A 21,707-nucleotide genomic window follows, 5' to 3' on the forward strand; every position below is an offset into this window, starting at 1 on the left:
AGAGGTCCCCAGATCAGGCCTGTTCAGACCAGAGGAACAGATACTGGGGAAGACCGGCAGGCTGATTTCACTGTCATGGCGCGAGTACCCAGCAATTTCAGCTATCTCTTGGTGCAAGTAGACTCTCTTTCTGGGTGGATAGAAGCATGATTACAGCTCCCCAGGTGGCATTAGTGGTAAAGAATCCACCTGCCAATGCAGGAGGCAAGAGACGTGGGTTCAATCACTGGGTCAGGAATGTCCCCTGGAGTAGGAAATGGCAACCTGCTCCAGTATTCCTATCTGGAAAATTCCATGGACAGAAGAGCCTGGCGGGCTTCAGTCCCTGGGCCTGCAAAGAGTCAGACATGACTGAGCAACTGAGCATACACACACAGAAGCGTTATTAACAGAAGTAATTCCTAGGTTTGGGCTCCCAGGGTCCTTTCTAAGCAATAATGATCCAGTCCTTGTGTCTCAAATGATGAAAGGGATAATGAGTGCCATGGGCAGATTCTGCTTTTAGCTTGGAGGCCTTAATTGTTGGAGAGAGTAGAAAGATCTAAACAGAGCTTGAAATGGGCCTTAGCCAAGCTGTGTCAGGAAGCTCAAGAAAACTGGATTATGTAGCTTCCAATTGCCCACTCCCTATGTGGTTAGCCCCAAGGGATAAATTAGAGTTAAGTGCATTTGAACTCATGTGTGGTAGACCCACCCAGTACCCCCCCGCGCCCGCCCCGCCGCGCCCGGGACCCCCCACTCCCCTGCCTCCCCCTTCCCACCACCGCCCCAGCCCCAAAGAAGGGAAACCTTAACTTGAAACGGAACAACTCTAGTATGCCCTCCAGGTAGGTAACCAGGTGATTACCCCACCCACTGACCTGGCTCTCTACCCATTCTGGTTAAGAGACTGGGTGCACCTAAAAAGCTGGATAACCAGCAGCCTGTAAGATCAGCTCAGTCCTAAGTGGAAGAGACCCCACTTGGTGATCCTAACACCCACACTCTGCCCTGAAATTGCAGGGAATCACCCCGTGGGCACATCACCCTTGAGTGAAGAGGTTCCCGAGCCCCAACCTGTAGAAGGACACCCTGGGGCAACAGACCACCCCCCGCCCCGACACCCCCAGCCTACTTAATTGAACCTCTCTCTGACCTGAAGCTTCTCTTCTGGAAAACAACAAAGTATGGCCAGGAAAACTGAGGCCACAGAAATGAGCCTCCACATTGGGGGATGCTTACCTACAGGCAAAAGACCTAGACACTTGCATTATTAGGAAAAATTTGCTCTTCTAATACTTGGGCCATGTATGTTAAATTGTCTGGTGTCCTCTGTCTCCAAAAGGTTAGACAAATTGTCGCTCAGTGATACGAACAGTTAGGGTTGAGGCCTGGTGACCATCAACACATCTAAAGGCAGTTGGGAAGAAGCTCTGGTCCTTTACTCGGGGTTGTGAGGATGCCTGGAATTAACAGGAAGCAATCACAGAAGACAGACCTGAGCCCCTAATACCTCTCAAGGATGAGGAACAGGACAAAAGACAGAGGAGGGATGTGTGGTTGGCAGAGCCCATTCTGGGTGATAAAGTCGAATCTCGTTTTCTCCTCCTTTATGCTCAGTCTAGTGTCACTTGCTCACAGGGTGCCACATGCAGAGGCCTCACACCTGGCCCTTTAGACCTGAGCTCCTAGAATGAAAAGGGTTTCCCCAGTGGCTCAGATGGTAAAGAATCTGCCTGCAATGTGGGAGACCCCTGGGTCTGGAAGATCTCCTGGAGGAGGGCATGGCACCCCACTCCAGTATTCTTGCCTGGAGAATCCCATGGCCAGAGGAGCCTGGTAGGCTACAGTCCAGGGGGTCACACAGAGTTGGACATGAGTGAGCGACTAACACACTCCTAAACTGTGCAGATTCCTCAGCACCGGGGTGTGTGCAGAAGCATGTGCACGTCACTGAATTCAAAATGTTGGCGGTGGTGGGCCTCGTGCAGAAATGCTGCTGCGCCCTGCAATCTGGAGCTGGAGCGTGAACATCACGCCTGCACCTGTCTGGCGAGAACTCCACCCCGTCCCCATTACAGAACTCTACAAAGCAGTCCTGCCCATGATCGATTGTTCCTGGAGAGCTATTCTCTGCAGCCAGATGGCACTCCTTTCCATTCTGCAATCAAAGAGTAAAGCCTCCTGTGCTTCTGAACCAAATTTGGTCTCTAGGCTCCAAGCAACACCAGGCAGGAGGACCCTTCTTGGGGACCAGTTAGAAAGGGTCAGTGGTCACAGATGCAGCAATGGAAATTATGAGAGGTGGCAGAGGGAACAAGAACCATGGGGCCAGCGAGCTTCAGACCCACTGATGGGTGAGGTGACAAAGAATCAGAAAGGGGGGCTCTGCACTTTAGAGGACTCCTCAGCCTCTCACCCGAATACTTCAAGTACTTTTGCAATTTTCATGTAAAGAGATAAGACTGTCTCACCTTATCATTCTCCAGTCACTGATTCATTCATTTACTCAGTTACATTTATTGAAGAGCTACTATATAAAACACAGTATTTTAATTAGGAGTCTTTGCCTGCTGAGGATCCCAAAGCTGAAAACCAAATGCAATAGTTGCCACATTTCTAGGGCCCTGCTAAACCAGCTAGGCAGAATTTGCACAGGTGTATGCAGACCAGTTCTGTCATCCTTAGCCTCTTACTCACTTTCAAGGATTGAGTCGAAGTGGCCAGAGGTTGGAAACAGGAGACTTTCAGGAAAGGATTTAAAGCGCTGTTGCATTTTCGGTCCCCTTGACATGAAGCCAGATTTGAGGGGCTTCCGGGAGACCCCTGTATGACCTCGACCCTTGGAATCTATGGAGCATAGAGACTGGTGTGTGGCCCACGCTTGACAGGTCGTGACAGCAATTGCCTGCAAGAGGTGGTGGTAAAACTTGCTGCACTGGTAACAAGTTTTTCTTTTAAATGCTGACAGTGTGGAATGCATGTTTCATGTGGACCAGATAAGTTATATAGGAGAGAGCCTGTCTGATGGCAGTTTAAAGGGACTTTGCACATGGTAGCCATCTGGACTGACAATGAGACCTTAACCTAGTTTGTATGGAGATGACCTGGGGAGAAGCTAGGATGAAGGACTTGTCAACTGGGCAGCCCCAGAGTGCTTGGTCTATTATCAGGGGCTGCACTGAGAGATCCCTAGTAGTGGGGCTGGCTAGTCTCTGGAGCAGAGCCTTGGAGAGAACCCCACAAAGCATGGATCTCAAACACCCCCGAGGCCTGAGGGTGCTAGTCAATAAAGAACTTTCCTGCCCCTGTACTTCTTCATGTCCTTCCCCTGACTTTAGTTCTGGAAGTGCCAGAGACTGGAGCAGGTGGGCAAAGGACTTGCAGGAGGAAGAGAGTCAGAGAGGAACAGAGAGGAACAGTCAGAGGAAGAGAGTAGGCAAGCATACCATCTCTTTCCCACGGCCACAGTCAGCACAAAGCAGGCACTGGCTGAGGAAGGGGAGAAACCTCACCATTACAGGTAACTGCAAGTTTTTACTATTACACAACATAGAATATTTCAGTTATAAAATTGAGAAGTTGGGGGAATTCCCTGGAGGTCCAGTGGTTAGGACTCTGCTTTCACTACAGGGGGCATGGGTTTGATCCCTGTCCCTGGTTAAGGAACTAAGATTCTGCATGCTATGTGGCAAAGATAAAAAATAAAAATTAAAAAAAAAAAAGATGACAGAGGACTTTTTATTATTTGAGAGTGAGGAGAAAATTGGTGGGAATAGCCTGCAATTGCAACCAAGGGCAGGAGGACAAGCCCGACAGATGAGTCCTGCAGGCAAGTTACGAGACAAAACACAATTGGTTAATAACTGTACCTTACATTACCTTTACTTTCAACATTGTACAACTCAAGGCACTGTTCCCTGTTTTAGGCTTAGGAGATGTGAGGATAAAAGGCAGTCTATAAGCTCAAGGAGTTCATCCTTGAGCAAGAAATAGGTAAATAGACAATAGATAACTAGTATTTATTCAGCCCTTACTAGCAAGTCCCAGACACTCTGCTAAGGACTTTATATATGTTAATTAATTTAAACCTCACAACAACCCTACAAAGTGAACAATATTATGATTCAGTTTTACTAATGCTGAGAAAATGACACAGAGAGGTTAAGCAACTTGCTCACGGCCATACAGTAAGTAGCAGTGCCTGGAGAAGTCAGGTCATCTGCCCCTGGGGCTCAGCTGACAAGAATGCTACTATACTGCTTCACAGAACAGGAGGTGTTACAATGGCTCCCATGGGCATCAGCCTGGACTGAACCAGGGCAGGCATCCTGGAGGAGGGGAATTTTTTTTACCAAAGAATGCCATTAGAAAGATGATTAGGAATTTGAAAAGGGAAGCACTAGAGAGTTTCAAGAAGAGGGAAAAGCCTGTGCCCCAAATGCATTAGAGAGTGGGGCTTCAAGCCATTTACTGGGGTTTGGCTGGAGAGAAGCTTGCTGAAGGCTTGACCTTGGTTCATAGATTTTGTATGTATCTAACACAATGCTTTTCGAATAATAGATTCTCCATAACTGCCTACTTAAGTAGGGCACCGAAGAAAAAGTGTAGCATGCGTAGCTAATTCTAAATCAATGATTATGTCAATAATGCATTGCCCTTCCCTCCAAAGGAATCTATTTGGTAAAACAAAACTACTAATTCAGAAAAAGGGGGTCTGCTGAGGGGTGTAAGGCTTGGTTTGCCTTGTCACCAAATATCTCTGGAGTACTTTGCTACTGTGGTTTATTCATCTTATACTTATCCCCCTAATGTTATGTGTTGGAAAATGCTTAGCGACTACCTTAGCAGAAGGAAGACCAGGCATTTGAAGTCCATGTACACCACTGACAAAGTTCAACGACACTTGTTAATACTTGATTAAATATAACTAGGCATTTGTGATCATTAATCTGTAATTAATGATTACAACTGATGTGTGTTTAAAGAGTCACTCTTACACAACTTCTGAGTGTGAGAGAGAGAAAGATGATGAGAGGTGACCTGCAGAGCTGGACTTTGTGCTTCCTGTCCTGTGATCCCTGTGTGGGCTCTGGGAGGATCCAGCTCTCTGAGGTTATACTGAGGCCAGGGTTATAACTTAACTAAGAGGGAGAAACACTTCTTAATCTGGGGAATCACATGTTTCTTTCAAGCAGTTTTCAGATAGTGGATAATAACTTACCAAAAAGGACATGATTCATAACAGTGGTAGCTGTTGTTTACAGAGAGTTTATTGTAGGCTCTGTATTATACTGTTTTATTTTTAAATTTTGTTTTATAAAACTTTTTATTGGAGTATAGTTGCTTTACAATGTTGTTAGCTTCTACCTTACAGCAAAGTGAATCAGCTATGTCACGTCATGTGAAAGTCGCTCAGTTGCCCCATGAACTGAGGGGCAGGCTCCTCTGTCCGTGGAACTTCCCAGGCAAGAATACTGGAGTGGGTTGCCATGCCTTCCTCCGGGATCTTCCTGACCCAGGGATAGAACCCATGTCTCTTATATCTCCTGCATTGGCATGCGGGTTCTTTACCACTAGTGTCCCCTGGGAAGCCCAAATCAACTATACATATACCCCTCCTTTTTGGATTTCCTTCCCATTTAAGTCACGACAGAGCAGAAAGTAAGAGGAGAGTTCCCTGAGCTATGCAGTAGGTTCTCATTAATTATCTATTTAATATATAGTATCAATAGTGTATATATGTCAATTTCAATCTCCCAGTTCATCCCACCCCTTTTTTCTCCCTTGGTATTTTAAAATATCTAAAACAAGAGCAACAACAGTAATAAAGCAAAGCCAATGTTCTGGGAAACAATCATGTTTGTCATATAATGTTTTGAAGGACCCAAGAAGGAGCCAAAATTATTTATTAGATTTTAGGGTCTCATGGTTGTATTGGTCTAGCCCAGGTATGAAGAGGCCCTGTTGTATCAGTTGTCAAATCATAGAATCTGCATACAGGAAACAGATTTACATTCTGTTTCTGCCTGCCATTCACCAACTATGTGCAATATTTTGGGTTATTTTTTCCTTTGGGGCTATATTTCACATTTAATCCTCATCAATATTCTGAAGTGGGAATTTGTATTTCCACTTTGCTGAGGCTTAGGCAGGTTATGTTTATCCAAGATTATGCAAATAGCACCACTGTCTGGATCCAGAACTTTGTTCATAACCATCATGCTAAATGCTACTTATCCAGGGCCATTGTCTGCAGGGAACCATTGTTGTTACTGTTTGGTCGCTGAGTTGTGTGTGACTCAGCAAACCGGAACTTCCCAGAAACCTTACACCATATCCATTCACCAAGGTACCTCACTCTGGAAACATGGAGGAAATTGGGATTATCTGTCCTGCTGTTCCATGTAACAGACTCTTCTAAAGTCTGGATATAAACCAAAACCCCTCTCAGGACAAGTCTCTAAAATCTGTATGTGTGAGTTTCTTCCTTCGCCAATATCTGGGTTTTAGGGCAAAATAGAGGGGGACCTCGGAGAAGGCAATGGCACCCCACTTCGGTACTCTTGCCTGGAAAATCCCAGGGACGGGGGAGCCTGGTGGGCTGCTGTCTGTGGGGTTGCACAGAGTCGGACATGACTGAAGCGATTTAGCAGCAGCAGCAGTAGCAGAGGTGGACCTCAATATTTCTATTACAATAATTCCTCCCCTACCTCTCTGAGGTCATTAAAGTTTTCCCCATAGAAACATTGTTATGAGTCAGCAGTTATATATTCCTTTAGTAGCAGATGATTGTCTGTAGAGCCCCTAGATTAACAGCAAGCCTGAAGCTGGCCCACCATTTACAACATTGCTTCTTTGCAAAATTATATATTGAAGTCTCCCTCGATCCCTAACACATTTAAAAAATAGAATATCTTGTTAATTTGAGATTATGTTCATCAGATTTATTTCATATTTTATTGGCTAAGGCTTGCAAACTTTGTTCTTTACATCTTCCTTTTTTAAAAGTTCTTTTCATTCCTCAGAGAAGTTTCAAAAATTCATACTCCACTGTCTTTAGAGCCACTTATAAGTAACAGAAGAGTAGCTTTGCTACATTTTGGTAATCCTCATTTGACCTCAAAAGATGGAGTTTTGCCAATTGTGAGTACATTAAAAAGAATGTGCTATTGAATCAAAAACATTTACAAAGGGAAATTTCTAAAACTGCTTTGTGTGGATAGTTTAGGAGGTGGATGGATTATTATTGTGATGATTTTTTAAAAAAATTAATTAATTTTATTTTTGGCTGTGCTGGGTCTTCATTGCTGCAGGTGGGCTTTCTCTAGTTGTGGTGAGAGTGGCTGCTATCTAGATGCAGTGCACAGGCTTCTCATTGCAGTGGCTTCACTTGTTGTGGAGCCTGGGCTCTAGATGCATGGGCTTCAGTGGTTGTGGTGTGTGGGCTTTCAGTTGCCCCGCAGCACATGGGATATTCCTGGAGCAGGGATCAAATCCATTCCCCTGCTTTGGCAGGCAGATTCCCAACCACTGGACAACTTGGGAAGTCTGAAATGACTGTCTTGAAGGGTGACAATATTTCTTTATATGTGTAATTTCTGGGCTAGTTCCTAAAAAAGATTTTGTAGAATTTCCTTATACTGTCACTTCCTTTAAGCTATTGAATTTCAGTTCACTTCTGATTCAAATGACCTGTAATTTAATGATAAAATTCAAAGCCTATCCTTTTTCATGACAGATCTGATGGTTTTGAGCCCTATGTGATCACTAAACTTGAATCAGACAGGCATGATAAAACTTAAATGATAACATCAGCATTTATATTTATAAGTACATAATAAACCCTGACACCTGTATAGTACTTCAGTCTTTCAAAGTTATTTGGTGCATATTATTTTTGAAGGTGAACGTAAAGTTGTCTAGAATCACGAGAAAATATTTCCAATTACAAATCAGTAACTTCTAGTAGAACCCGGAAGAGCAGGCATGGTTTCAAATAGAAATGACTCACCAGGAAATGACTCCAGAGGTAAACGGGGATTCAGGAAGTGTCCAGTGCAAACCATGACAGCATCAAAGACAGCTCTGTCCTGCCTCCCCTCTGTCTCTGTGACAACATCCCATTGACCAGTTTCAGAGAAGTCAGGACGCTTTGTTATGCTGCACACGGTGGTCTGAAAGCAAAAGACAGACACTTGTTTTCCACCAGTCATCTCGGGACTTCATGCAATGACTGTATGGTAACCATGTTTGTTATTTCAAGTGGGTCAAGTGAGTCTCATGTTAGAAGGCCTTTCGATATTGGTTTATCTTCTCCCTAGAGAAGTTAAATAACTTGTGCAAAGTCTCAAAAGTGGTCATAAAGATTAGGACCCAAAACATCTGAATGACTTCACTGCAAGGAAGAAACATTCAGTTTTTATTTCTGGTGAGAAGAAGATGAGTTAAAATACTGAATGTTGGAAAAATTTAGGAAAATGAGTTTTGACCCATTATAGTTTCTGTGGTTCAGACTTCTAGTTATTTCTTTCCAATGGGTTTCATGAACAAAATCTAGTTTTCCTTTCCTCTGAAAAATATTCTAAATTTCATCCTGAATGAGACTTTGGATTTAGAAAAGGAACCAGGAAATTCAGTATTTTAGTGACTTCAGTAAAACATGAACAGCAGGATTATTATCTGCCTTATTCGTATAGAGAGAAAATTAGGAAGAAGTTTTCTTAGGCATCCCATTTCAATTAGATTGGTGAATGGGCCAGCTCCTATTCATTAACCTTCCATAACCCAAGCTGTCTTACCTTAAATTGAATGTATTTCAGAAGGTCAAAGTGCTCAGCAAACTCTTGGAGGTAGTTCCAAAATTTTTCTTGGTTCATGAAATTAGGATAATCTTCTTGGAAAGGGAAGTCGCTGTAACATGACATTTCTTTGCAGACATTCGTCACTAGTGACTTGTAGACCCTAGTCATCCCATCGTTAGAAGTTTCCTGTGAAAAAGCACAGTTAATTTGATGGGGTGGGCTGAGGGGGCTAGGAGGAAGAGAACAGAGATCACGAGCAGCTAGCATTCCACATGTCATTCCAAAGAGTTTCTGGAAAATTCAGCTTTGGATCCCCTTGCTATAGATATAAAAAATCACTGGTGGGATTGGAATTGTTAAATATAATATCTTCATCAAACTACAAAGAAGCTAACAACATATAACAGGGCTCTGCAGGACTAACACTGTCTTTAAACAGATCCATGAACCTGGGCCCATGGTCCATCTTGCTTATCTTCTCCTTCTTCCCTTGCATGATTACTCCCTCCTCTCAGGTTCTGAGCCTTTTCTTCTTGCCTTTGCTTAAGGAATGCCTCACAAAGTTTTCTAGTTATTGTCTATGTATAGATTCAGCCACTCTCTCTTTATTAAGTCTTTCCCATCCACACTTAAAATACTGAAGACTCAAATTTTCAAAACACCCCTCACCCCCCTTTCAACTTATATTGAAGGAGGAAACAGAACAGGCTCCATCTTGAAGGCAGGCCTCCATCTTAGGGTGGACTGTGGACTTGAGCTATATGCCCAGTATCTATGGAAACGAAATACCAACTGGAAAACCAGATCCCGGGATGGAAGACTCCCAGGGTTCATACCTAGACTCTCCATGCCTGAAAGAATACCCTAATCAACTGTGTAACTGATTAGAATCGTACATTCTATTATGCTTACTGGGCTATGACCACAGGCCTATTGATAATGGTCCACTGTTAATTACCTAGGCTTAAGGCATATGAACCACAGGTTAACTTTGATTGTATCTTTCTTTTCCTTTGTTCAGACTAGTTTCAGGGAATTTGGGGAGGTGGGTTTGGGCACGGACACTTAGGGTATATAAGGTTTTCACAGAAACTGGTCGGGGTCCTTGGCTAAGAGGAGACTCTGCCTTGGGCCCGCCAGTGTAATAACCCGCACTCCACCACTGCATTGTCCTTCTGAGTGAGTTTGTTTCCCGGAATGTGTGGCTACAACAATATCCTCTTACAACCATGTCTCTCTCTCATCTCAGTCTTCATGAAGGGGTCATCACACACTGACAGCCTCTGTTTTCTCCTGGACTCCTCAACTCCCTGTCTTACCTTGGTCTTTGCCATCCAAAAACAAAACAAAAAGACCTATATTAAGGACACCAATGAACTTGTTCAACGCTAATCTCTTATTTCTTCTTCAAGTCTCTTTCTTTGCTATCACATTCTCTAAGAAGCCTTCCATAACCCTATAGATCTTCACAAGGCAGCTATCGTACTTGCTGCCCCAACCTAGTACCCTGAACTTTGAGCACAGAATTGATTACACTGCATTGCAATGATCTGTTTACAGTTTCTGTTCCCCACTAGATTCTAAGGAGGGTTGGGGCCCTGTCTCTCTCTTTCCCTGTGTGTCCTGGGAGAGGGACATCACAAATACTTGAATGAATGAAAATGAATATTACCATTGCGTTTTTGAAAAAAAAAAAAATGTGTATGACTGAAAGAAATTACATCAAAATTTAAATAGTGCTAATTTATTTAGTGCTCATGAGTATTGATATTATATTTAATTTATATTTTTTCTTTTCTTTTTGGCCCTGCCTCATGGCATATAGGATCTTAGTTTCCCAACCAGGGAATGAACCCATGCCCCTTGCAGTGGAAGTATGAAGTCTGAATCATTGGACTGGAAGGGAAGTCCTGTATTTTTTCTTTTGTTTAACTCAGTATTATATTTTATTTTTAAATTTATTTTTTATTGGAGTATAGTTGCTTTACAATGTTGTGTCAGTTTCTGCTGTACAGCAAACTGAATCAGTCCTATATACACATACACCCACTCTTCTCTCAGTTTCCTTCCTATTTAGGTCACTACAGAACATCGAGTAGAGTTCTCTGTGCTATACAGTAGCAATATTATTTTCTAAAATTAGTTTATATCACTTTATAATAGGAGAAGGAAACCAAGCCAACCACAGTGTCAGGGGAAGCACACTGATTGAAACTGCCCACCCTGGCCAGGCACCATAGTAACCATTTGCAAGAGTTGTTTTATGACAGGAGATCCTGATAAGGAATACGGAACTAATAAGCCACCACCAACCAGAAGAGTTGCCTAGTTGCTGAGTTGTGTCAGGCTTGGATGCCACCATTCTCAAAACAATGTCTGCTGGAAGCTAGTAACTGCAACTTTACTTTTTATAAAACTAGGCAACCGGCTACCTGGCTACAAGTCTCCCTGAAGTCTTTCTCCCGAAAGGAGACACTGCGTGTCCGTCCACTTCCCAGGATCCCTCTTGCTAGCATCCATCTTGGCTGAGCGATGCGTGCGCCGCCAGGAAAGACTCTGAATTAAAGTGATTGGCCAAAGACCACCCGGAAACTAATCCTATCACCATAAAACCTGAGACTGCGAGCCACGTGGCAGAGCTGTTCTCCTGGATTCTCTTACCCTACAGCTCTCCACCCGGGTGCCCTTTCCCAATAAAATCTCTTGCTTTGTCAGCAGATGTGTCTCCTTGGACAATTCATTTCCGAGTGTTAGACAAGAGCCCAGTTTCGGGCCCTGGAAGGGGTCCCCCTTCCTGCAACAATAGGGTCAAATAGCAGAAAAGTACACAAACCAGACCAAATATTTTCTTCCATACTGACATTTGGTGGCTTGATGAGGCCCACAGTATACAAGAAAAAAAATAATAATTTTTTTTTCCTAGTATACTATGGGTTTCCCTAGTGGCTCAGAAAATTCTTTCCCTAGTGGTAAAGAATCTGCCTGCAATGCGGGAGACCTGAGTTCGATCCCTGGGTTGGAAAGTTCCCTGGAGGAGAGCATGGCAATCCACTCCAGTATTCTTGACTGGAGAATCCCCATGGACAGAGGAGCCTGGCATGCTACAGTCGATAGGGTCACAAAGAGTCGGACATGACTGAGCGACTAAGCACAGCACAGTACACTATAATCCTAGAGTTGTGATCATTTACATACATTTGCTTATTCTGTTTTCTTCACCATCCATCCAGACTGGCAAATGCCACTTCCTCCATGCAGGCTTCCCTCATTCATACCAGTGTAAAGTACCCCCTCAGCCCTGAGCTCCTGTCAAATGCTGCTCTTTTCTTCCCCCTGAAGCACGTGCTACTTGGGCCTCCATCTTTTGACACCTTATACCCTACCAGGGGCAGATCCCTTTATTCCCACTGAAGACCCTGATATTCCCAGTAACCAGGACCAATTCTGGCCAGAGGCATGTGTGAGAAGGTAGCAGGTAGGAAGGCTAGGGGTCTCCAAATGGAGGAAACAGGCTGCAAATGTCAAACGTCTTTTATCTCTCTCTTAAGTGGCAGGAGGAAACAAACTACACAAGTCAGATTTTTTTCCTTTCTCTATACAAAATAGAAAGATTTCCTTTAAAATTTTGTGTTGCCATGAAGACACCTGTTTCCACCTGAACTTAACTTTTTTCAAACCTTGAGCTAACCAACGCGTTTTTCTTATGGAAATATTTTTCTTAAGTTATGTTAATGAACTATATTTACCCTAGACTCTTTCTTCAAGTAGGTTTACCTAAGGCTCAGAACCAGTATGTTTTATTCATGTAAATATTCTCTTAAGCTATGTTAATGAAACTACGTATTTGCTTAGAATTTGCTATGTATTCACTTGCCTTTCTTCAAGATTCATGCCAATCATTTTATGGCCTGGGACAACTCACCTTGTGCCAGTGTTATCTCAAAATGCCTGTTGTGGGTAAGGGGCCTGGTGCCAGTCTCTGAGTTTTGAGACATTTCCTTTCTCTCACTAGCAACCTGCTAGTAGCTATATAACTTCCTGCTAAAGACTAGCAGGGGGCACTCTTTCTTCCCCCTTCTGCTGTCTATGTCAGAAGCTTTCTCTCTCTCTTTTATACTTTAATAACACTTTATCACACAAAAGCTCTGAGCAATCAAGCCTCATCGCTGGCCCCGGATTGAATTCCTCTCCTCTGAAGGCCAAGAATCTTGGTGTCTTTCATGACTCAGCAACAACCTTTGAACATACACCCTGGGCTGCACATTCCACTCTTAAGAAGAGAAATAGTGCCTGGGCTCTTCTTCTGATAATGTAAAAACTACCCCCTAGACCTAACAAGGTCTAGATTCTTGCCTCTCCCTTGGCAATTCTCTTCCAGAAGACATGAACAACGCCTTGGGGCTGGGGCTCCACCCCCTGATGCCAACTTCTGTCCTTCTTAAGGTGCCATCTGCTTGACATTCATCAATGACATTCAGCTTACCCAGTGTGATACTCTGCTACTTTGTCTTAGAATGTTCATGGTCCAGAAATCATTGTAACATTCAATCCTATGTTTGTGTATCAGACTTAACTCTTTCTTCCTCTTTCCTCCAAATTCTCTTGCCCCTACCCTGCCGATTCTCCAAGTTCATCACCTATCAGACTGCATCCTGTGTGGGGTCAGCACAACTCCATACACAAAGCTGTGATGCTGCGATGAGCAGCTCCCTTAACGATCACCATGCATGTGTGTTCAGTCATGTCCACCGCTTTTGAGACCCCATGGACTACAGCCCATCAGGCTCCTCTGTCCATGGGATTTCCCAGGCAGAATACTGGCGTGGATTGCCATTTCCTTCTCTGGGGGATCTTCTCTGACCCAGGGATCGAACCCTCATCTCTCTCTTTGGCAAGCGGATTCTTTACCACTGAGCAACCTGGGAAGCTCTTAATGATCACCAAATAGACTACAGCCACCATGCCTGGGCAGGGACAAAGCAAATGGCCAGATTATGGTTGGTGGAGGTGGGAGGGTATGAACTACGCACAGTAAACTTCCATAGTCCGCCGATGTCATTACTTCTTTCAAAGCAGATGGGCTCCAGGTGTTCATCTAAGCAGCATTTGATGGAGGACAGGCCACTCACACCAGCTCCGATCACTGCAACTCGCTTGGCCATGGTGTGTTCTGTATGATACAGATTAAGCAGAGCTTCTTTATATGACAAGGCTAGAAGGGAGCCCTTGTCACAGAATTCAACTTTCACAATGGTATAGATACCCTCCTTTTGTCTCTGAGCTGAGGCAGAATTATATTTTGGCTAAATATGAGGGCTCTGAAATCAGACTGTTTCAGTTTGGATGCTGGCTTCATTTAAATTTACAGGATGATCTTGGGCTAGTTTTTTTTATCCTTTCTGTGCCTCAGTTTTTTCATCAGTACAATGAGAGTAGAAATAACAATGCCTATCTAAAATAGGCATTGTCCTGAAATTAAATGACAGAGATATGTTGGAAAGGTTGTAGAAGTGTGTCTGCTACACAGTAAGTACTCAGTTAAATTTTGCTCTTATTAGCTAGTTAAGCCAAGACCTAGCACCAAATATTTAGTCAGCATTCGTTTCCCACTTCCCTAATGACTCCTCCTTTCCTCTCTCCTTTCTGGAAAAGGCAGCTCTCCCAGATAAAATTTATCAACATTTGGGAACACATAGGTAGACACACCTGTTGCTGCCTTTGGATTGAGGAGTAAAAGGTCTTGATCCCCTTAAGATTTTATATTCCCTTAGTATTAAAAACACTTTGCTATCAGCTAACCCTCCGAAAATCCTAGGAACTGCAACCAGCAAAAATGTTCATTTTTATTCAAAGCATCTAAAGTCCTAAAGAGTAGCTAGTCATGGGTCATGCCCTGCCAGCAAAAAAGATACTACATGAATTGAGGGGAAGTTCTTAACTTTGAACAATGAAAGCTTGACTGACCATAATACAGAACTGGGAGGGTGACTTTTTGAATGTAAACCAACCAATCCAGAGCCCATTTCTCCCAATCACCCCCTTTACTGACACGCACTCTTCTTGTGCCTGAGGATTCTGATTTGGCTAGAGAGAAGCTGCAAAGCCCTGAGGACAAACCCCCCACCACAAACCCAACCAGAAAGCATGGCAGAAAACCTGAGCTCAAATTAGGGAAGAGCCTCAGTAGCAGGAATCATGGCACACTTCAGACTCTCATCCCAGTGAGATGTGCACATCCAGACTCATACTCAGATACCTAGAGTCTCTCTCGACTCAGCCTCTTACTAGCAGCCTGGCCTTAAGTCATGTTCAAAGACTCAGCAGTTACACCTGAGTCCACCTGACAGTTCAAAGCCCTCCATGTGACGTAAACCTGATTTGCTGGAATTAACTTAGTGTTAACCCATCTGATCAAAGAAAAATGTATGTTGATATCGCATATGCCCAAAACTATAATTTTAAAAGCCTGGTATAAATTCTCATGACACTGTGCTTCCTCTAATCTTTCCTGACAAGGATAACACCCCCATTTCCATGTGATCTCATCTTGGTCTCTAGAATCTGCTATATGGCTTTCCATGGAGGGCTTTGAAGTGTTAGGTGGACTCAGGTGTAACTGCTGAGTCTTTGAACATGACTTAAGGCCAGGCTGCTAGTAAGAGGCTGAGTCGAGAGAGACTCTAGGTATCTGAGTATGAGTCTGGATGTGCACATCTCACTGGGATGAGAGTCTGAAGTGTGCCATGATTCCTGCTACTGAGGCTCTTCCCTAATTTGAGCTCAGGTTTTCTGCCATGCTTTCTGGTTGGGTTTGTGGTGGGGGGTTTGTCCTCAGGGCTTTGCAGTTTCTCTCTAGCCAAATCAGAATCCTCAGGCACAAGAAGACTGAGTGTCAGTAAAGGAGGTGATTGGGGGGAATGGGCTCTGGATTGGTTGGTTTGCATTCAAAAAGTCACCCTCCCAGGAGGGCTGTTTACTACCTCAAGGAACTGCCTAAGCCTGGGAGCAGCAGTCCCATTGGCATCAGCAAGGCCTTAACTGTCAAAGCATCAAAAATTAGAAAATAAAGAGGTATGGTTAATACAAGTGAGAAAGGGAAAAGCTCTGGGAAAAAAATAAAAAATAACCCCTCGGCACAAGACAAAGGGAGTTAATTTAATGACTTTACAGAGGGCAGAAGAAGACTTCTGAGCCCTTGGACCCCTCAGACTTACCTGGTTCCAGAGGAGGACACAGGGACTTGCAGCATCAGAGGGCTTTTCCAGGCTTGCCTGTTTCAAAATCTTACTTGCCATCCCGCTCTTTGTAAGGTTGAGAACTTCTTGCCTGGCTTCATTATTTACAGCAAAATTTACACTGTTCCCCCTCGAGACTTTTGGTTTATTTAGGAGTCTCTTTTTGATTTTGAAAGAGTTGAGTAGTCTGCAGTAAGAATGGACTCTGGAGGCAGCAGAACTGGGTTTGAACTCTGTCTCTGCAACTGACGAGCCATGTGCTCCCCAAACAACCCGCTTACACACTTTAAGATTTACTGTTTGCAAATAAGAAACAAAGTCGCACGGAAGGATTGTTTGAGTCTGAAACTGTGATAATAATCACACAAAACTGTCTACCACCAAATATTTACTTAGGATTCATTTCCCACTTCCCTAACTCTTCCCTCCTTTCCTCTCTTCTTTCTGGAGAAGACATCTCACACAGATAAAATTTATCAACAAGTTTGGAAACACACAGGCAAACACACCTATGGCTTCCTTTGGACTGGGGAGTAAAAGGTCTAGATAGCTTTTAATCAGAAATAAATGGCCTCCACCGATAACACATACATTTCTAGGGCAAGAGGGAGAAGTCTGGAATTAGCAGATCTCACTGTGCTGTGTTTTTGCAATAATAAGATGAAAGAAATAGTTGTTAAGTGATCTGGTTAAAATGCAAAATGTGCTGCAGTGAATAGACTGCAAATTAATTCACTCCACACATACACTCGGTGTAACTCTAAGGGCAGATACCAAGTTTGGGGGCCCCCAGAATGATTAGGGATCAGTGACTAAATAACAGTAATAAATACAGACCCAACGACTGTCCACAAGAAGATGCTACTGTATAGACAGGGGCTGACACACATGATATCAGGCAATATGTCCTGTAATAGCAGCATGCTCTGGGTACAAATGCTTACAGACACTCTTGGGCTGCTTATCTATGCCTGGAGACCTACCTAGAGACACATACTAGGCTGTGTTTTTCCTGAGCAAAAACACCCAAGTGCCAAATAATTGATGCCCCAAATAGATGTAAATTGAAAGGCAGGGGAAAATACTGCAGGTTTGACGGGCCGGGAGGACACAGTACTGCTAAGCTCTTTGTAAACTATAAGAGTGTGCTATAATCTTAAGGTCCATTGTAGGTCAAAGGTTGCTGATATTTATTTCCTTAGTAGAAGAAGCCCTAATCAACTGAGTTGGATTTTTGAACAACAGGAAAACCCTATCCCATACCTGACACCCCATAAAATGTAGCAGTCATTTTTGAGACATGGAGAGACTTGGATGATTAGCCAATCATACAGCTGATTATGATTTATGTAAATACAGAGGAAGAGGGGAACAATAGTACAGAAGGTGGCAAACACTAACAGCTGGCGAATATGGACAAAATGTTCTCTGAACTTGGGTCCTTTGATGCATTTGTGAAACGTCTGTGTATAAGTTTGAAATTATATCAGATTTAAAACTTACAAAGAAGCAAAGGCAGGGGTTAGGGTTGGATTCTGCTTAGGGCTGGAATCTAAACTCAGGGTGAGAATAAACTCAACTTTGTGAAGGGAGCAACTGAACCAAAGTTGGGTTTTTTTGCTTTCTTTAGAATCATTCTTTGCAAAAGACTGACTTAAATGTGTTCTTCAAATGTTATTAATAACAATTATCGACCATTGAGCTTCCCTTGTAGCTCAGTTGGTAAAGAATCTGCCTGCAGTGCAGGAGACCTGGGTTTGATTTCTGGGTTGGGAAGATCCCTTGGAGAAGGAAATGGCAACCCACTCCAGTATTCTTGCCTGGAGAGTTCTGTGGACAGAGGAGCCTGCTGGGCTGCTGTCCATGGGGTCGCATAGAGTCGGGCACGACTGAAGCGACTTAGCATGCATAGCATAGCATGGACTTCGATCTGTTTATATTTCTTATTATATCACTCTACCAGTGTTCTTCCTTTGCTACCGTATTTCTGAACGTGACACTTGTGGAATATTTTGTGTTTCTCAGTGACAGGTAATTCCATCTCATCCAAAAGATGAAATCAGAAAGGAGCCTGGAATCACAGACAGTCCCACAATTCTGTTATTCTCATCACATCTTCCTTCTGGGTGGCTTCTCCCTACAGTATAACTTTTTGTTTCCTTAAGAAGTTCCTTTGATTCCTGGTTTTCTCCCTAATTCTGCTGCCTTAACCTTAATCAAGAGACTCTCCAAAGAGAGGATCACACTTAGCTCTAAGGAATGCACTCACCAAGGGGAATATTTACCCTCTGTGAAAGCAGCTTCTGGAAACATTTCCCCATTAAAAGAAAAAAAATCCAGGACACTTACCTTGTTGGCACAGAGAGGTACTTTTACAAATTATTTCTCAAAGCCAATAGCCAAAGACAGTGTTTGTCTTTAAAAAAAAAAAAAAATTCCAAACGCAAACTGTTTGCTCTAAAAGAAAATAAAAAAAATAAAGGAATGTTGACTTTAATCAAAGTGCTCTCGGTTTAAAACAAAAACTGCCGTTTTTCCTATCATGCTGATGACAGGCAATATACTCGCTGAGGGAAAAAAAAGTTGTGTAGGGCACCAGTTGAAACTTCCGTGATCTCGACGGAGAGCTCAATGACGACTTAGAATACAGTTGTCGGATTGGAAAGCCACAAGCGACTTCTGCCCCTTTCGCCCACCCTCCTAAACGTCACAGTTCCGACGGAGCTCTAAACTTAAAGGGGAGCACGTGGTAAGCGACTGCTCTTCTCACGGTAGCCTTTAGAGGGCGCCAAATCACCCCAAACCACAATCTCCGGTGAATTGGGCGTTCTGCTTAACTAAATTGTGACTCTTGAGAATTAGTCTCTTGAACTATTATAGGAACTGTGCATAGGAGAAGGCAATGGCACCCAACTCCAGTACTCTTGCCTGGAAAATCCCATGGATGGAGGAGCCTGGAAGGCTGTAGTCCATGCATCGCGAAGAGTCAGACACGACTGAGCGACTTGACTTTCACTTTTCACTTTCATGCATTGGAGAAGGAAACGGCAAGCCACTCCAGTGTTGTTGCCTGGAGAATTCCAGGGACGGGGGAGCCTGGTGGGCTGCCGTCTATGGGGTCGCACAGAGTCGGACACGACTGAAGCGACTTAGCAGCAGCAGCTGCAGTGCATAGAAGGCCAATTAGGTGACTATTATGTCATCAAGTTCTCCCAAGTAGGGTTAGTTCCCTAACCCCAAAAGTGTGATTTCAAAATTCAGGATTTATAAGGAATTTAAGCAACTTCATCTTTTCAGAAAAGGTCAGCAGAGGGAGCTGGTAAACCACGTTTGAAAAAGCTTAAAATTGGTTTCAGATGTTAGCCTAGGGCACAAGAAGAGAAATAATTACAGAAGCACAGGCAATAATAGAATAATAGAATACAGCCATGAAATTAAAAGACGCTTACTCCTTGGAAGGAAAGTTATGACCAACCTAGATAGCATATTCAAAAGCTGAGACATTACTTTGCCAACAAAGGTCCGTCTACTCAAGGCTATGGTTTTTCCAGTAGTCGTGTATGGATGTGAGAGTTGGACTGTGAAGAAAGCTGAGCGTGGAAGAATTGATGCTTTTGAACTATGGTGTTGGAGAAGACTCTTGAGAGTCCCTTGGACTGCAAGGAGATCCAACCAGTCCATTCTAAAGGAGATTGGTCCTGGGATTTCTTTGGAAGGAATGATGCTAAAGCTGAAACTCCAGTACTTTGTCCACCTCATGCAAAGAGTTGACTCATTGGAAAAGACTGTGATGCTGGGAGGGATTGAGGGCAGGAGGAGAAGGGGGTGACAGAGGATGAGATGGCTGGATGGCATCACTGACTCGATGGACGTGAGTTTGAGTGAACTCTGGGAGTTGGTGGTGGACAGGGAGGCCTGGCGTGCTGCAATTCATGAGGTCGCAAAGAGTCGGACGTGACTGAGCGACTGAACTGAACTGAACTGAACTGAATTTCCACTGAGTGCTTGGAATTCAGTGTCAAAGACCATCTTAGTCTCACTGAACATTTCTTAGCCCAGTGGTGTAAATGCAAATACTCTCAGGAGTCAGGAAGGTAACCTAAATGAGGGAGGAGGGCCTGGACAAGATCTGACTGGAAGGCACTTCCCCCATGTATTAGGTTTAACACAATAAACTGTGGAAAATTCCGAAAGAGATGGGAATACCAGGCCACCTGACCTGCCTCTTGAGAAACCTATATGCAGGTCAGGAAGCAACAGTTAGAACTGGACGTGGAACAACAGACTAGTTCCAAATAGGAAAAGGAGTATATCAAGGCTGTATATTGTCACCCTGCTTATTGAACTTCTATGCAGAGTACATCATAAGAAACACTGGGCTGGAAGAAGCACAAGCTGGAATCAAGATTGCCAGGAGAAATATCAATAACCTCAGATATGCAGATGATACCACCCTTATGGCAGAAAATGAAGAGGAACTAAAAGCCTTTTGATGAAAGTGAAAGAGGAGAGTGAAAAAGTTGGCTTAAAGCTCAACAATCAGAAAATGAAGATCATGGCATCACTTCATGGGAAATAGATGGGGAAACAGTGGAAACGGTGTCAGACTTTATTTTTTCGGGCTCCAAAATCACTGCAGATGGTGATTGCAACCATGAAATTAAAAGATGCTTACTCCTTGGAAGGAAAGTTATGACCAACCTAGAGAGCATATTCAAAAGCAAAGACATTACTTTACCAACAAAGGTCTGTCTAGTCAAGGCTATTGTTTTTCCAGTAGTCATGTATGAATGTGAGAACTGGACTGTGAAGAAAGCTGAGCGCCGAAGAATTGATGCTTTTGAACTGTGGTGTTGGAGAAGACTCTCGAGAGTCTCTTGGACTGCAAGGAGATCCAACCAGTCCATTCTAAAGGAGATCAGCCCTGGGATTTCTTTGGAAGGAATGATGCTAAAGCTGAAACTCCAGCACTTTGGCCACCTCGTGCGAAGAGTTGACTCACTGGAAAAGACTCTGATGCTGGGAGGGATTGGGGGCAGGAGGAGAAGGGGACAACAGAGGATGAGATGGCTGGATGGCATCACTGACTCGACGTGAGTTCGAGTGAACTCTGGGAGTTGGTGATGGACAGGGAGGCCTGGCGTGCTGCAATTCATGGGGCCTCAAAGAGTCGGACATGACTGAGCAACTGAACCGAACTAAACTGAACTGAAATGGCATTATTTGAGAGCATAAGTCCCAAATTGCAAGGTTTGAGTGAAAGAGGAGAGTGAAAAAGTTGGCTTAAAGCTCAACATTCAGAAAACTAAGATCGTGGCATCTGGTCCCATCACTTCATGGGAATTAGATGGGGAAACAGTGCAAACAGTGTCAGAGTTTGTTTTTTGGGGCTTCAAAATCACTGCAGATGGTGATTGAAGCCTTGAAATTAAAAGACACTTACTCTTTGGAAGGAAAGTTATGACCAACCTAGATAGCATATTCAAAAGCGGAGACATTACTTTGCCAACAAAGGTCTGTCTAGTCAAGGCTATGGTTTTTCCAGTGGTCATGTATGGATGTGAGAGTTGATCTGAGGATGAGATGGCTGGGTGGCATCACTGACTCAATGGACGTGAATTTGGGTAGACTCCGGGAGTTGGTGATGGACAGGGAGGCCTGGTGTGCTGAGGTTCATGGGGTCGCAAAG

At 43.7% G+C, this 21,707-nt stretch overlaps 1 protein-coding gene across 1 annotated transcript in view; it reads right to left on the reverse strand.

The window, feature by feature from the left end:
• The window catches only part of FMO4 (flavin containing dimethylaniline monoxygenase 4), a 38,278-nt gene extending 19,608 nt beyond the window's left edge, over positions 1-18,670 (reverse strand). The window contains exons 1-4 of the mRNA XM_040263526.1: positions 18,368-18,670; positions 13,814-13,953; positions 8,781-8,969; positions 7,994-8,156 (exon numbers count right to left, since the gene is read on the reverse strand). Coding sequence (XP_040119460.1) covers positions 7,994-8,156; positions 8,781-8,969; positions 13,814-13,945 — 484 coding nt within the window. The 5' untranslated portion in view covers positions 13,946-13,953; positions 18,368-18,670. The remainder of the gene's footprint in view (positions 1-7,993; positions 8,157-8,780; positions 8,970-13,813; positions 13,954-18,367) is intronic.
• Between the last annotated feature and the right edge of the window lie 3,037 nt (positions 18,671-21,707).

The sequence above is a fragment of the Oryx dammah genome, unplaced genomic scaffold, assembly GCF_014754425.2.
Source record: "Oryx dammah isolate SB20612 unplaced genomic scaffold, SCBI_Odam_1.1 HiC_scaffold_21, whole genome shotgun sequence".
In the NCBI taxonomy this organism is placed as follows: Eukaryota; Metazoa; Chordata; class Mammalia; order Artiodactyla; family Bovidae; genus Oryx; species Oryx dammah.